We start from the raw sequence: 17,389 nt of genomic DNA, 5'->3' as shown, positions 1-17,389 counted from the left end.
CCTTTGCAAATAACCTAAACAAAACAAAACAAAATAAAAGGTAAAATAATTAAAATAAATATATAAAAACAAATACAAATGCCAAAAATACAAAAAGATTTGTATAATTTAAATTAAAATGAAAATTGAAAATATAAAAATAAAACCTAATTCAAGCCATATATTGAATGAGTTATATATATATATATATATATACACACACACACAATAATATTATCTGAATTATTCTAAAACAACACTAATACAGTATACACCAGTCCAGTACTGAAGTAAGAAGGCAATTTGCAAACTTATAAAACAAATGTGTTTTGTTGACTGTAAGTGGACAAATTTTTTCCCCCATAATTCAGTGGGGCTCTGATGGGGGTCTCTGCTGTATGTTTACAGGTGTTTAGGAAATGTGTTTGTGTGAGTGTGTGCACATTTATAAATGACTAACACAACATATGGTGGTAATGTGACACGCTCTTTTTTGCAGCACAAACATTTTTTCCATTCTCAGCTGTTTTCAGGCACATCTGACCGGAGACAATGGAAACTAATGGCGCTTTGGGCTTCACCACAAATGACACTGAAAATCACACATTTTATAGCAATGTGCTGATACCAGCAATAATTCCTGCAGACTGAGACAATCATAAAATAAGTAATGAGTAACAACAAACCACCATTAACGGTAAGGACGCGATCACAAAACTGTCATGTAGAGCTGTAATAACAAAGGACTTGTTCGGGTGACTCAGGTGACTCTTCTGATGTCAGCACACACAAAAATGACTTCAATCATTATTTACTCACCCTGATGTCATTTAATCTTCTGTGGAACAGAGTTTAGCAGAGTTTTTATACTAATATATATTAATATATACTAATATATATCAAAGCAGCACCGCAAATGCAGTCCAAATGACTTGTGGACTCTATAATAGCCATATCAAGTCATTTTTTATTTGTATAGTGCTTTTGTCATGCATTAAGCCCTAAAGGTCTCAGTGAGCAGTCAAAGGAAAAAACTCCATAAGATGTTTAGATGAAGAGGGAGAAAACCCCTGAGAAGAACCAGACTCAGCTAGGGGAGCCCAAACTCCTTGGGCATGTGCTAAAGATTATTTATTCACATAGTATGTGTAATACAACCAGGAGTTCACTAAATAATTATATTACAATTATTTGATTTTCTTAAATGCTAGTGGGGAAAATTAAAAACTGTAAACATTAATATGATAATAAACAATGAAATTGCAAGGATAATGGCTTGTTTGGATAATTGACTACAATGAATCATGATACACCATTGATCAAAAGTCAATCTTTTGTGAAAAGCAATTGATACTATTTTTTAATTAAAACTATTATTGAGCAAGGATGCATAAAATGAATCAAAAGTAACATTAAATACATTTGCAATGTTACAATAGATTTATTTTTTTTCTATAACAAAATAACATAAATAAAACTAATAAATCTATTGTAACATTGTAAATGTCTTTAATGAAGCAGCACAACTGTTTTCCAAACTGATTATGATTATTGTTTCTTGAGCAGCAAATCAGCATATTAGAATGATTTCTGAAGGATCATGTGATACTGAAGACTGGAGAAATGATGCTGAAAAATCAGCTTTGATCACAGGAATAAATTGCATTTTAAAATATATTCACATAGAAAACAATTACTTTAAATGGTAATAATATTTGACAGTATTACTGTTTTTAGAGAAGTTATTAATGTCATTTCGGTAGGCGTACGCCCATCTAATTTTCCAATTAATATAAAAGACAGCCTCTTCAGTTGTTAGTTCTTTCTGCATCCCTCCTCCTCCCCATCTCCTCCTTTTATGCATATTTATTTATTTATTATCTTTGTCTATATGGGGGGCTATCGCAGCTTTAGTACAATAGTCTCTCTGAGCCCTCCATTACAGACATCAAGACAAATCTGTTTACCACTAATACTAAGATTATATGGGCACACAAACTCGTGAACTGTATTTTTTGGTGAACATTTTAAATATAGTAATAGTGTACATATTACAGCTTTCTATTAGAGATAAACAAAACAAAACAAAAAAATAATAATACAAATTTCAAACACGATATTAGAATACATGAATGCAAAGGAGATCAAACATTCCACTAAAAAGGCTTTATATGTGTTTGGAACAACATGAGGATGAGTAAATGATTTTTGGCTGAACTATTCCTTCAACAGTCCCATCTGTTAATAACATCATCTTGTTATTCATTAGTCTTGATAAAACTCAATCGAGTCATTGCTACTTTTGGCTTTGGTTTATAATGGCTCACTTCAACTGGCCACAACATTTAACCTGATTGCAGGTCATGACGCTGATGTGTCCCTTCCAAAATTAAATTAGTTCATGTAGAACTGCAGATAAATTTCTCAGTCAGGCCCCTGAAGCTTTGTGAGGGGTCGTTATGGTGAAAACGATGTGGTTGGCTATAAATAATACTCCTGTGCTGAAGGGGAAACATAAACCACATACCCACACCTGCTCAATCTGTGTGTGCGCGTGTGTGTGTGTGTGTGTGTGAGTGTGTTCATTCTTACATGCTGTGCAAGGGTCATCAAATAGGTAGGTAGAAGAAAAATGTTTTTTCTGTATAGCAGAGCAGCTGAAAGATGATGGTCTTTAAAAAATAATAAAATTGCATGGTACTCTCTGCACTGGCTACCTATTAAGTTCCATATCATTTACGAAATATTATTACTTGCCTATAAGGCCCTTAATGGTTTAGCTCCTGCGTACCTAACTTGTCTTCTACCACGCTACAATCCAACCTGCTCCCTAAGGTCGCAAAACTCTGGACTTTTGGTAGTCCCTAGGATAGCAAAGTCCACTAAAGGAGGTAGAGCTTTTTCACATTTGGCTCCCAAACTCTGGAATAGCCTTCCTGATAACGTTCGGGGTTCAGACACACTCTGTCTGTTTAAATCTAGATTAAAGACACATCTCTTTAGCCAAGCATTCACATAATGCATTTTATAATCTTGTACTGCAGTTATATCTGATCAAATGTACATTATTATTATTCTTTAACTTGGGTTGAACAAATTATTGTTGCTTAGATGGAACAGCAGCTACGCTAATTATGTCTCTATTTGTTTCTCTGTTTCTGCCACAGGATTAACATCCCGTGGTAACTAGGAATTACAGAAGCTTCAGTCTGGATCCAACCATTAAATGATCTGAGATGACCGAAACCCTGAGAAAGGATGGTGCCAACCTCTCAGAGGACCTCAGAGGATGCCAACGCTTAGACAATATACAGAATTACCAAATTTTGCCATAAGAAACTTAATTTCCTGTAGAGCTGCTTTGCAACGATTTGTATCGTAAAAAGCGCTATACAAATAAACTTGAAACTTGAAACATCAATCAAGAGCTCTTCTTGGATCAGCCCTGCAAATTTCACACATTGTTTCCTCTCGGCTCAGATCAGTCTTTGTGTCTGCTCCCAGACTAGCGTTCCCTCCTCTCAATCTAGATACTCGATCCTCTTCAACCCCACTCACGACAGGAACATATCGACATGAAGAATGAAGCGAGGCATCTGTTTGTGCCGAACCTGAGCTTCCTGGCATGCCGGCGTGGGCAGAATGGATCAAGGGATGCACGGCTCCACAGATTACACGGGCCGATTAGAAGTGCTAAGTGCGTTTTGCCAGAATCATATTTCAGTGGGATGGAGCAGGAAGCATTGAGGAAAACCTGCAGCTTTTCCGCACTCCTGCCGCCACCACCGTGCAACATGATCCATCTTACGCATCCAGACAGCGTACGTGTATGTGTGCGTGCCCGAGAGAGGCACTTGGAGTTTAATGGATTTAAAGTCTGTCTCGGCGAGTATCCTCCTCTAGGGGTGGTTTGGTTTGGGTTTTGGGGTGGAGTTATTGGGGGGGAAGCAATGCTCAACTTTTCTCACTCAACTGTTTTGAGCTTTTCAACAGAAAGAGATGGAGGACTGTAATACTGGGGAGAGACTAGCATTAGAATGTGACTAGCTTAAGTACATTTTCAGTTGTATGACAGCACTTCTGTTTTCAAAATACTAGTAACAACTAGAAAACTACTTTTTTTCCCCAAGAAGCAGCAGTGCAGTGAAGCAACATGCTATTTTTTCTCTTTCAGTAAAAATTATATTTTTTTGTGTCACATTACTCAACACACTAATGAGAAACAAAAATGTCTCTCTCTCTATCACTCAAAAATAGTATTGCAAAGTCTGATTCATTTAAGTAGTCAGTTTATTTAAACAGTTTAACTCAAACTCCCTTCATACAATATACATTATGATTCAAAAGTGTGGTGTCAGTAAGACATTTTGATTTTTGAAAGAAATTAATACTTTTATTCAACAAGGATGCATTGGATTCATAAAAAAAGGACAGTAAAGACATTTATAATGTTGCAAAATATTTCTCTTTCAAATAAATGCTGTTCTTTTAAGCTTTCTATTTAATAAGTCGGGAAGTCGTGGCCTAATGGTTAGAGAGTCGGACTCGTAATCGAAAGGTTGCGGGTTCGAGTCCCCGGCCGGCAGGGATTGTAGGTGGGGGGGTGAATGTACAGCGCTCTCTCCACCCTCAATACCACGACTGAGGTGCCCTTGAGCAAGGCACCGAACCCCCAACTGCTCCCCGGGCGCTGCAGCATGGGTGTGTGTTCACGGTGTGTGTGTGTGTGTGTGTGTGTGTGCATTTGTTCACTACTCACTGCTGTGTGTGTGCACTTGGATGGGTTAAACGCAGAGCACCAATTTTGAGTATGGGTCACCATACTTGACAATACGTCACGACTTTACTTTACTTTTAAAGAATCCCGAAAGAACAAAAATATGAAGCAAAAACTTTAGTTTAGGGACCAGTTCTGACTATTAACAAGTTGCTTATTAATATGCACATTACTAGCATATTGGCTGTTTATTTGTACTTACAAAGCACATATTCTGCAAGACCATATTCTACATCTTTTATAATCCATACCTGAACTTAACAACTACCATACTAACTATTAATAAGCAGTAAATAGGAGATTACTGGAGTACATTTACATTTATTCATTTAGCTGACGCTTTTATCCAAAGCAACTTACAATTGCTATATATGTCAGAGGTCGCACGCCTCTGGAGCAACTAGGGGTTAAGTGTCTTGCTCAGGGACACATTGGTGTCTCACAGTGGATTCGAACCCAGGTCTCTCACACCAAAGGCATGTGTCTTATCCACTGCGCCATCACCACCACCTAGAGTAAAGTAATTTTGAATGGTAGTTCAGCACATTTTGTTTATACACATTACTGATCAATCCTACCTTATCATTCATACACAATATTATCAGACACTCATAATATTGACGATTATAATATTGGCAAACATTTTTCAACCACTACTTTATTCACCATTTTAATTTAACTACAGTATAACACCTGATAAAATACTTTGCAATGTCAAACCTCAATCCTGCTCACATAAGAATAAAATCAACTCGATTTAGACCACTATAAGAGCGCAAATCAGACCACTTTATCAAAAGGGCACCCTGACTGTATTTGAACTACTTTAAATTATGAGCAGCTTGTAGCATGGCAAGTTTAGGTTTCGAAGCAGCTTCCCTAACACTGGTGGGAAATAAGAGAGAAGACTATGGCAGGCCCGCTGAAAGGCCTCCGACAGACGTGAGCGCAGAGGAAATAATGTTTCTCCCAAATCTGGCACTTTTTTCGCCTATTGGTCCTTCGCCTGACTGACTCGCAGACACTAGGTGCTGGGGCAAACAGAATCACTAATGCACCTGGAGCTTTTTTACGGCAAAGACAAGATCGCCGGGGTTTGTCCGCATGCCCGAAACACACAAACTCTATACCCACCAACCTTTCTTTTGTTTTCAATTCCTGTTTTTTTCCCCCTTTGAGAAGAGGTTTGGGTTACGTAAAAATTCCCAGATATTGGCATATGGAAAAAAAATCTACTTGTCAAGCGTGCCGGTGGTCTTCTCATCTTCGGGTTATGTAATATTCATAGTGCACAAAGTCAAAAGAAAAAAAAAAAAAAGTAAACTCAAACAAGGAGCAAAGGGTTCAAGGGGACTCAGAGTCTGCAATCAGCCACAAACTAGGGTAGCGTACAACTGGAAATACCATAAATTGTTTTGGTTGGCCCGTAGGATTGTATATATCCACACACATGGATACACAAACTGGGATTTTTGGAAATTGCATCTTCATTTCAAAGGGTAAACTACAAATCCAATAATGCAATATGCTTAGACAAAACTTCCTGTCCCGGAATATGAAAACCTGCAGGCGCTGGAAGCGTTCAGAGTCTCAGAGGCCGCTTTCAAATAAGCGAATTCCTTTCGGCAAGAAAAATCCATAATCCTGGCAAAGAAAGGCCCAAGGGGCTGGAAAATATGCACAGCATTATTAATGTACGAAAGCAGGCTAACAGAATTCTTGCTTTCTTTCTGGTAGTATTTCAACAGCAAAGCAGCATGCTCCAACAGGAGTTTACCACCGTTTACCAGCGCGATAAAGGCATTAAAGCTGAGCTTTCTCTCTCCCACCGTCTTTCTGCGCTGTTAAGAGGATGAAGACATCAAAGAGTTACGCAGAGTCATAAACGCTGCTATGAAACACTTGATTTATGGACTTGACGACTCTTGAATCTTAAGCGGTCCTGGAGGAAAGAGGAAGATGGGGGACACGTGAGAATATGAGCGTGAGATTATGATAACAGACTCCTAGAGCGCAGCGGTTCGCGACTGCTGGGTCGTGACCCAAAAGAGACTCACAGGTTTGGTCCGAAAGGGTCACCGAGAGCAAATGCGAATCATAAAATGCAACTAAACATATTATAGTTAGAAGCAGGGGCGTAGCCATCATTTCAAAAGTGGGGGGGACGGAATGTCTAGTGTTATACCTGTTCTTTTTTTTCAGTTAACCCTTGTCTAATTGACAGGTTTTATTTTTAATCATACCTTTTTGCTTAATATTCTTTATGATTATATTGTTATATATGATTATAAAACAGAAGGAAAGAAAGAGAGAAAAAAGAAGAAAAGAAAGAAATACAACAGCTTGTCACTGGGACAGTACCATTAAAAGGACATCTTTGTACCTTATTTACCCCAAAAAGTTTCATAGTTGTGCATTACGGTACATATTGGTACTCTATATGTGCACCTTTTTGAGTAATGGATACTTGCACATTCACATACTCCTTTATTCTGTTCTGTTCTATTATACATTAGTCTGATTAGTCTATGTTAAAATAAATATCTTATCATAGACAATTCTGTAAATAATCTTTACCTCTGAAGCCTCACTGAAACCTTCTGCCTCATTCACTCTCAGCTGTGAATGCACTTCTGCCTCTGTCTATAGCAAATAAAGCAGTGTTTGAAACATGTACATACAGGGAATAGTGACATACAGAAGAAAATAACACATTAAGTGCACTGCTGGACAATAACCAATCATTTGTATCCTAAATTATTTTTTAACACGTTAGAATGATAAACACATATTCACTATTAACTATGACTTTTACTTCAATAAACTCTTCATTTACTGCTTATTAATAGCTTGTAAGGTAGTCGTTGTAGTTGTTAAGTTTAGGATTATGGGATGCAGAATATGGTCATGAAGAATACAGAATTAATATGTGCTTAAGTATTAATAAACAACCAATATGCAAGATAATAATTACCTACTGTAGTTAAAAATGATAGCTGAGAAGTTGTTCATCATACTAATGTTATTTTTTTATTTTTCTATATTTGACTAATTATGTGTTTTCTATGATTGGTCCATATATAATCCTACAAATGATTGTGTATTAATATATTTTATACAATGTAAAACCAGCCAGGTGTTAAAAGCCACTCTATCAGTTCTTCTCAGCTGTGAAGTTTGTATTTCTTGCGTGTCGTCCTAACAAACCTAGGCTGACTGTTTCTTGTTCATTCTTGACAACACATAAAAACGTCAAATTAGTGCAATAATGACAGAGCAGCCCTAAATGAAGATCGGTCCTGTATCAGATCAGTGCTTGCATACTTGATTGAAATACAGCATGTAACGTTAGATTTGGCAGAGTTAAACGTCACAATGCTGCAAACGCTGTCAAATCTCAGTTCAACATTATCTTTATTCTTATTTGAAGGGTTCTGATAACATACATATGTGTTAAAATAAAAGACGTTACAAAAGAGTTACGGAAAAATACACTGGCAATAAATAAGTGCATGTTTGTCCAGGCAGCTTTTTTTTCCTCCATTTAATGAACATCAAACTTGCTAATTATTCAACAAGAGCAATAGGCAGAGTCACTCAACATTGTGCAACACTATTCGGATCCCACATGCCAACTTACGCTGCTTGACTTCTTCGTAAAAAAGGAGTGAAGAGTTTCCTGCCGCTTTGAACTCATCTCGACCTCTAATGAATGATGGAGACAGCGCGGGACCGCGGGCGCGAGCCTGGGCATGTCGTGACGTCACAAACTGAGTGACTGATTGCCATGGAAACGTAAACGTCATGTATATCTTGTCTCTTTGAATTTTAAATCATTCTGCATTTATATACATTGCTCCATTAAAACCTCAACATGTCGAGAACACAACTGTCCAATGAAAAAGTGCGGGGGACGAATTTACTTTTTATAAAAAGTTGGGGGGACACGTCCCCCGCGTCCCCTGCGTAATCTACGCCCCTGGTTAGAAGCAAAAGCAATCGACTTCTAAAATGTTTTGTATAAGCTTCATCTTTTGGTGTCATCTTATGGTTGTGTGTCAAATCTAAAAACACTACATAAACAGTATTTTGGCACACTTTTTATCTGTCACTTGGTAGAAGCCACCCACATGGACAGGTTTTGTTTATGATTGTAGGATATCTAAAATGTGTGTGTCTTGTTAAACCATTTGAGAAAAAGAGATGAAATGGATGAAATAGAGGTTAAGCAGGGCAGTTATTCCACAGCATATATAACTGACTGCATAAATTGACCACTTTTCCCACTTGCACCCATAATTTGACAATTAAATCCCGAAGAGCTCTGAACCGAACTAAAGTGACCTCTAAATCAATGGGCTTGCCACACTTGACACGGTTAAGTCCACCACATTTCAGTGCAGAGATCGTCTCACCTTGGATGGTTTGGCAGAATTTCGGGCCGCTGTCTTCAGCAGTAGCAGGTCCATCCGATGAAGAATGCTTTTCCCGGATCACTCGATGTTTCCAGCCAGAGAAGGAATCCGCGGCCTGGCCCACTGGCTCGATGAACAGTCTTTCCTCTTCAGTCTGAACCAGGCCAGTCTGCGAGAAAACACATGAGGTGGAACAGTCAATGACAGCACATAAGAAAGCCTTTATCTGGATACCATTTGTATCTTTGGAGCTAGGCGGTCTGTGAAATAATGTTCTGAATACTCAGACCTGTCCAGTAAGATATTAAAAAAGAAAGTCATATTATTTAAAGCATGTTTTCAATTTATATAAAATAAAATAAAACATAATTAAATATGTGTTTCATAATTAAATAATTTTATCGGCACATCGGTTTTGAAAATGACCGATGCCGATTATCATAAAAATGCTTAATATCGGTGCCAATAATCGGCCAGGTCGATAATCGGTCGACCCCTACCTCAAATACATAAAATATTACCCATTTAGACAGTTTTTGAAGTAAAGAGCAAAGAAAATACTATGCAAAACTTATTGAAACAACAGTTTTTTATTTAACCTTGTAAGATCACAACTAGCCTTGTAAGACCCCCCCTCATAAAAAAAACTTTCTCACTGGATCTAAGCAAATGTCATAGGTGTCCTATTTTGATCTCAAAAAAGTGAGTTGTCACTGAAAGGTGAGGAGTTTGCATCTATGATAAATAAATAAATAATCATAATGCACTATAAATTAGAAAAAAATAGTCCATATGAATCTATATTTCAAGTCTTCTGAAGTCACATGATAGCTCTGTGTGAGGAACAGACAAAAATGTAAGTCATATGGAGCAATTTTATGGTGTTTTTATAATTACTTTGAACTGCAGCTGTAAAGTAAATTATGCCATAATTTTGGGTGGATTACTCCAAGATTTTTAACAGAATTCCTCACAGTATATGTGAGGATCTCACATATACTGTACGTTAGCCTTGCTTCCCCTCCATCTGATTGTGACGCCCCTTGTGGCTTCAAGGGCAGAAAGATGTGAAATGTGAGGATAATTTCTCTTGTTGCCAAGGCCTGAAAAACAAGCAAGTCAGCATCAAACCCGACGACAGCCATCAGTCAAGTGGGAGAGTCTGGATTGGCGCTGCATCCACGCAGCACAACGGAGGCTTTCACTGGAGAAAAGAGTGGAAAATGCACATGGATGGAGGTGAGGGAGATGTGCATAGAGCCTCGGGCGGGTGGAGGAGGAGGAGAACATGGGAGTGCTGACAAGAAGTTGCCCACAGAGGCTGTAAAACACACGCTTTCATCACAACATGTACAGGCAAACCCCACAAGAACCAGGTTAAACAAAGTACAGTTACATATGGCTACACTCTGAGGAACGATCAAGCCGTAAAAACCGTCTGAAATGACATTAACAGGCAGGAAGATCTTGTTTTGGTCCTCTCCAACTTCAACATTGCTTAAACAAGCTTACTAAGTAGAAGTTACTAGAATTAGACTCCTCGCTGGTCTGAAGGGCGCTGTCCCAAAACCTACTGAGCTCACACATTTAGACAAAATCAACATTACCATCAGATGCATTCTTCATAGAGAAGGCAATCCTATGAATGCACTGCAACAAACTCAGATACAAAACTGGTAACTGTAATTATAAATATGATTTCCATGATGCAAAAAATGCGGACAGAATCACGTAATCCAGTCATAAAGTGTGGAATTTACAGTATAACGCAAAATGTCACGGCATTTGGCGAATTTTGGATGAATAAATCAGACTGTACAATCAATCAAACAAACTAGTGTATGCAAATATTAAACTACAGTAAGATTGGTATTGAAAGACTGGATGTTCTGTGTGTCTCTGTGTGAATGAGCAAACTCAAAAACACAAGACACTTGTGGTGTTTACAGCATCTGCCATCTCACTACATGAGGAACTCCACATGAACTTCATTTTCAGAGATGCACTGGGAGTCACTTCAGTTCACTTCATGGTTAAACTTTCATTCACAGTTTAAAAGATCAACTAATGTTTTATGCCTTCATTTGATCTACCACTGTTTTATTAAATTATAAATGCAGAAAATTAAAAACAGACAACACAGAATTTCTGAATAAAGCATTTCATTGGGCCCTATTTTAATAAATTATGAAATAATTTAAATTTTATGAAATTGATTAGACATGGTTTTGGATTATTAAAATGTAAATCACATCGGAAAAATTAAAACAGAAAACACAGAATTTTTGAAAAAATGAAATGAATATTGGAAAAAAAATGGACTTAATTAAAAAAAAAAATTATATTTAATGTACAATTGTTAAATTGTACAAAATTCATGATTTTTCAATTAATCACACATTTTTACAGTTACTAAAATTTAATTTAACCATTACAATGGAATCTAGAAAACTGAAAACAAAAATGGAATCCAGAAAAATTTCATAGAGCCCTATATATACTTATATTAATTAACTCAATGAGAAAGTATCCAAAATATGACTGCACTGACACCATAGAAATGAAAACACAACTTAAACTGAATTAAGCATGAAGACGGCAGTTTCGTCTTCTGCAGAGCTGCTTTACAGCTGAACCACATCTCGCAATACTGACACTGCATGGAACTGATTCAAATCAACACTGAACTGACTCGAGTTGCTTATCGCTGAATTGAAATTATTTCAAAATTGATCTGAACTGAATCAACACTAAAACCAACTTGTGCTAAATAATAAAACTAGTTGTTTGATGGCAGAATCAGAATTGTCTCCATAGTTGAGTTTCCATAATTGATTCTGTTGTTTTCTTGTTTATCACAGTGAAGCTGCTTTGACCTAATCTGTATAGTATGAAGCGCTATGGAAATAAAGGTGATTTAACTAAAGACACTGCACCGCCATCCAAAATCGTATTTCCTCGCCTATAGATGACCCGTGGAGAGAGAAATGTGCACGTCACAGACAGATGTCAGACGGGGCTCGTTAAACACCCAGCTGATCTTCAGCTCATCTGCACAGCCGTCGAGAGCCTCACATCTGCTCGCTGTCAGTCTCACTTTAGGTGTCAAAAACGTCCTCGCCACATGTGGGTATAACATTTACAATAACGATGAGCTCATTTTCCACAGAGTCAGCCTAAAGAGCGATGAGTCAGGATGGTCAACTAGTTGTCCATTTACCAAAGAGTCAATCAGTGAGGTTCTATCAACAAGGTTGGGCAGAACATAACGAAGATCACGAACCTTGGCTAAGGCCAATCAGATGAAGTACAAAACCAATCAGGCAATTTACAGCTTGTGATAATGGAGTGCCATTTGTCTCTCAGCCGTTTGATTGATGGCATTTAACACAGCCATTCAAAGGAAGTTTGAAGGATGGAATGATCGTAATGGGACCAAAGTCAGGGAAACTCCTTCTCAAACAAACACAGCCTCTCTCCCATGGGTGGGCCTGGAATGCTCACAACCACAAAGTCAAATAACCAGCACGCATTCAAAGTGCGGTCGGGTGAATCTCACGAACACATGTCAATGTCACATTTCGACTCAAAATCAAAAGATAAACAAGAAGAAATTGTATTTCGCATGAGGAAAATTAAGTCTGTTTTAAGACATTAAAAATTAAATGTATTTCAACATTATTTTAATGACATTTAAGCAGGTTCTCATGGCCTTAAATACTGTTACCGGTTTAATCAAATTGACTTAAAAGGAAGTAAAATAACTACTAACATCAAGCATAACTACTTAATCTAAAAAATTGCCTATATTGGTGATTCTCAACTCATCAGTTGTGACAAAAAAGGGTCACGAAGGAAAAAGGACAGCATATATTGCCATTCAAAAGTTTGAGGTTGTTAAAAAAAAAATTTAATGTTTTTTTTTTTTAAGTCTCTTTTGCCCACCGAGGCTGCATTTATTTGATCAAAGAAAAAATATGATAAAAAAGTAATATTGTGACAATATTATTAAAATAAAACAAACATTTTTAAATTTAATGTAAAGTGTAATTTATTCCTGTGATGCAAAGCTGAATTTTCAGCATCATTACTCCAGTCTTCAGTGTCACATGATCCTTCAGATGCTGATTTGCTGCTGAAGAAACTTTTCTGATTATTATCAATATCAAAACCAATTGTGTTGCTTCCTATTTTTGTGAAAACCATGACCATTTTTCTCAGGATTTATGATGAATATGAAGTTTATATGAAATAAAAAATATTTTGTAACATTATAAATGTCTTTACTGACACTTTTGATCAATTGAATGTGTCCTAGCCGAATAAAAGTAAAAACAATTTTTAAGTCTTACTAATCTCACACTTATTAAAATATAAATTTTAAACTTAATAAATACAATTAATATAAAACAGAATAATAATAAATGTAAAATAATATATAATATAATAGAGGAAATAAAAAAAAGCGTTATTATGTCAATAATAATAATGAGAATGTGAGTTTTTTGTAGTATGCTAACAAGAAAGTCACAATTAAAAAAAATAAAAATAAATAAATAAAGGACATTTAGTTTCTTATTTCTTGTTCTTCTTTTTTGATTTTGGGGTGAAAAACATCCCAGAAATGACAGGTTTCATGTATGAACATACAAATCATGTTTTCCCAGCACTAATAACCTCCCAACAACCTGAACTCCACTCACCATTCCACCGCAAGTATCCAATGAGGCGAAAGAGTCTGTGTGATTGAGAACGGCTCCGGTATAGAAGCACCGCCTGACACTTAAAACAGACTCGTGCTGAACGTTGCCCTCCTCGGCCCTCTCCTCGATCACAAACCCCTCGGCGAGGAAAGAGTCATCTCTCTGGAGCTGCAAGTAAAGCTCTTTTCCAAAAGCAGGCAGCCGTAGAAACAGGTGGTCCTCCTGATGATGGTCCGAGCGTCGTCTGCGACCCCTGCTCCACCTGTAGGCTCCCTGGAGCAGGTGCACCTCGTCCGGCCGCAGCTCCTGCGGAACGACCACATCTGTCTCGTACATGGCCGATTGCACTAGGAGACATGCAACACATTGTAATTAGAATAACAGTGCAAAGTGTATGTTAGTCATGTTGTGGTTCCCAAAAAACAGCTTCCATGACCTTTCCAGCCATTCAGAACTACTGGAGAAGAATTCACAAAACCATTTCATGCAATGAAATCTTTTAGCACTAAGCATAACCAGAAGCATTTCCATTTTTTAAGATTTGAATCATGAACTTTTCGAGACCTACAAATAAATGTTTTTAAATTCCCTGATATTTCCAAGTTCTGTGGGAAACAATGGCCAACTCCTAGTTTTATAAGTCAGAGTTGAGTTTACAAGTCTGCCTGCAGTTAGTTAAAGAAGGATACACGTAAGGAGAAATAAACTTGTTAAAACATTAGATGTGGAAATAGAGACGATACAGAAGAGTTCATCAAATGAAAGTGGACTTGGTAAGTAGCCAACTGCACAGAAACATAAGAAGTACACACTCAAAATCTAGTAGGCTGCCTACCTAGACTGCATTTTTGGGCATCATGCAGTTCCATGAGCTCACATTCACTCTCAGTCAAGAGAATGTCTTTGATCCTAAAATACCACAAAAAACCCACAAAAACTATTTAGTTGGGCACCAGACAATGTGATTTCTGTACCCTAGTAAGCTGACTATCTAGACAGAATTTTGAGCATCATGCGTTTGTGTGAGCTTGCATGCATTCTCAGCAAGGAGAACATCTAAAATGTCTAAAATGTGCCTAAAATTCCCCCCAAAACTGTCTAGTTAGGCTCTTTACTACACAAAGAATGTGATTTTTGTACCCTAATAAGCTGACTATCGACACAGCATTTTGGGCATCATACAGTTTCATGAGATCACATGTAATCTCAGCCAAGTGAACGCCTAAAATGCCTAAATGTGCCTAAAAGAAACTGTCTAGTTAGGCAGCTCAGTACACAGAGAATGTGCCTTCTGCACTAGATGACTATCTAGAAGACATCATTTTTAGACATAGTCCATTGCATGAGCTTCTAAGCCCGAGAGAACGTCTAAGATGATAAAAATGGTCTAGTTTGGCAGTTTACTAAATAGATAATGTGTCTTTTGTACCATAGTATGCTGACTATGTAGACAGCATTTTGGGCATCATACACTTGCATGAGCTCATGTGCACTCTCAGCCAAGAGAATGTCTAAAAAGCCCCAAACGTTGTCTAGTTAGGCAGCCACTACACAGAGAATGTGACACTAAAACACTGATAATCTAGACAGCATTTTAGGCTTTATGTAATTGCATGAGCTCACATGCTCTCAGCCAGAAGACTGTCCAAAATGCATAAAACGTCCCCAAAACGGTCTATAGGCATAAAACTAGCCATAGAATGTGACTTCTATACCCTAGTAAGCTGACTATCTAGACAGCATTTTTGAGCATCAAAAAATGCACAAGCTTGCATGCACTATGTCTAAAATGCATAAAACGTCCCCAAAACGGTCTATAGGCATAAAACTAGCCATAGAATGTGACTTCTATACCCTAGTAAGCTGACTATCTAGACAGCATTTTTGAGCATCAAAAAATGCACAAGCTTGCATGCACTATGTCTAAAATGCATAAAACGCCCTAAACTGTCTACGTTCGTTGGAAAGCTCATTACACAGAGAATGTGTTTCCTGTAACGTTACTCTTGTAAGATGCCTATCTAGTAGACAAGATAGGCAGTACAGTTGCATGAGCTCACATGCCCTCTCAGCACTGCCAAGAGAGCGCACGTGACGTCACGGCATATCTGTCCGCCTATGAAGCCTAACAAAAGCTGTCTAGGTAGGCAGCTGACTAGGTTTTGAGACACGGCCGACATCTTGAAACGTAACCTGGGTGGTAAGCCCTACATGGCTCTTAAATAAACAATTTCATCTTAATTGAAACAACATGGCTGAAACTATTTTGTGAGCAGCAGGAATTTTATTGCCGTTTAAAATAATAACCAAAGTCGCAGTTAGTAACTGTTCCGGACGAAGAATTACCATGGTAACTGCAGTTTCCGCCGTTATCTTTGACTACTGCAAATTCAAAACAATAATTTAACACGGGAATAGTGTAGAAGCTTTCATATATTTCTGTCATTTTATTTATTTTCTTTTTCCCTAGAAGCTATAACTGTAGCAATATTAGTATATTTGCCTGAAACTGGTTACCATGGTGAATTTCTGTCAGGAGTATCGCAGGTGCTGCAGTCTTACCTGATATTGCATTCAGTCCGATGCGAAAGAGAAGAAAAGAGAAGAAAAGCAGTAGAGAGTCATGGCCGTGCATTATTAAGAGTAATATATCGTAGAGCAACAGTCTGTGTGACGAGGGCAGGCAGTGTGCGCTGGCGGAGCAGCAACAGCGGACTGAAGCGAAGTTTCAGAAAGTTTCATTACAGCAGACGGGGAACTCAACTTCAGGCAAAAGCTCCGCCTCCTGACACCGACGTCCCGCCCCATCAGCGTTCGGATTGGTCGATGAGATACAAGTAAATAGATCCTCGCAGTGTCATTGGTTACTGATTCTGTCAGTCTGTGAAAAAGGGCTGGAACAGCGCACGCGGTGCTAGATCTATTGAGAGGAAAGCAGTTTGATCAGAAGCGAAAGCTGCAAGTCAGTCAGGTATATTGATGTTCATTAGACGGCCTGTTATGTAGCCTATAAATTATGGGGTAGAATCTGGAGCAACTTTACCACTCACAAGGTGCATGAAAACAACTAAATACAGGAATGTGAGGAAAAATTCCAGCACTACTTGTGATAAGGAGATATTGTATTATAACAATCCCAACACGTTTCGGCCTAAAAGCCTTCCTCAGGGTCCTATAAATTGTAGCCTATAAATAAAACTTTGTAAGCTCCGTTTTTGTTACATTATCTGCTGAAAAAATATCTTAAACCAGTTTAAGCTGGTTTCAGTTGATCAGCTGACAAGCTCCTAACACCCCTCTAAAACCAACAGCTTGGAGACAGCAAAACCCATCTAAAACCTAGACCAGCAAACCAGCTTAGGCTAGTTTAAGTTTTTTTTCCCCCATCAGGGTCCACAGAGAGTACCCTACTAAAAGGCATCTTGGCTTGAAGCAAGGTGGTTTGCTGGTCTAGGTTTTAGATGGGTTTTGGGTACTAGTCAGCTGGGCCAACCAGCTAAACCATTTAAAAAATC

The 17,389-nt window shown here is 37.9% G+C and overlaps 1 protein-coding gene across 1 annotated transcript in view; it reads right to left on the bottom strand.

Annotated features, from left to right (window-relative positions):
- LOC306878178 (A disintegrin and metalloproteinase with thrombospondin motifs 17-like) overlaps positions 1 to 16,600 on the bottom strand; it is a gene marked incomplete at both ends in the record, with an annotated part of 159,810 nt that extends 143,210 nt beyond the window's left edge. The window contains 4 exon segments of the mRNA XM_079430360.1: positions 9,172 to 9,340; positions 13,875 to 14,221; positions 16,437 to 16,536; positions 16,538 to 16,600. Coding sequence (XP_079286486.1) covers positions 9,172 to 9,340; positions 13,875 to 14,221; positions 16,437 to 16,536; positions 16,538 to 16,600 — 679 coding nt within the window.
- Between the last annotated feature and the right edge of the window lie 789 nt (positions 16,601 to 17,389).

The sequence above is a fragment of the Barbus barbus genome (genome assembly GCF_936440315.1).
Source record: "Barbus barbus genome assembly, chromosome: 1".
Classification (NCBI taxonomy): domain Eukaryota; kingdom Metazoa; phylum Chordata; class Actinopteri; order Cypriniformes; family Cyprinidae; genus Barbus; species Barbus barbus.
The sequence above is the reverse complement of the archived record's forward strand: the minus strand, read 5'-3'. Positions and strand labels throughout refer to the sequence as shown.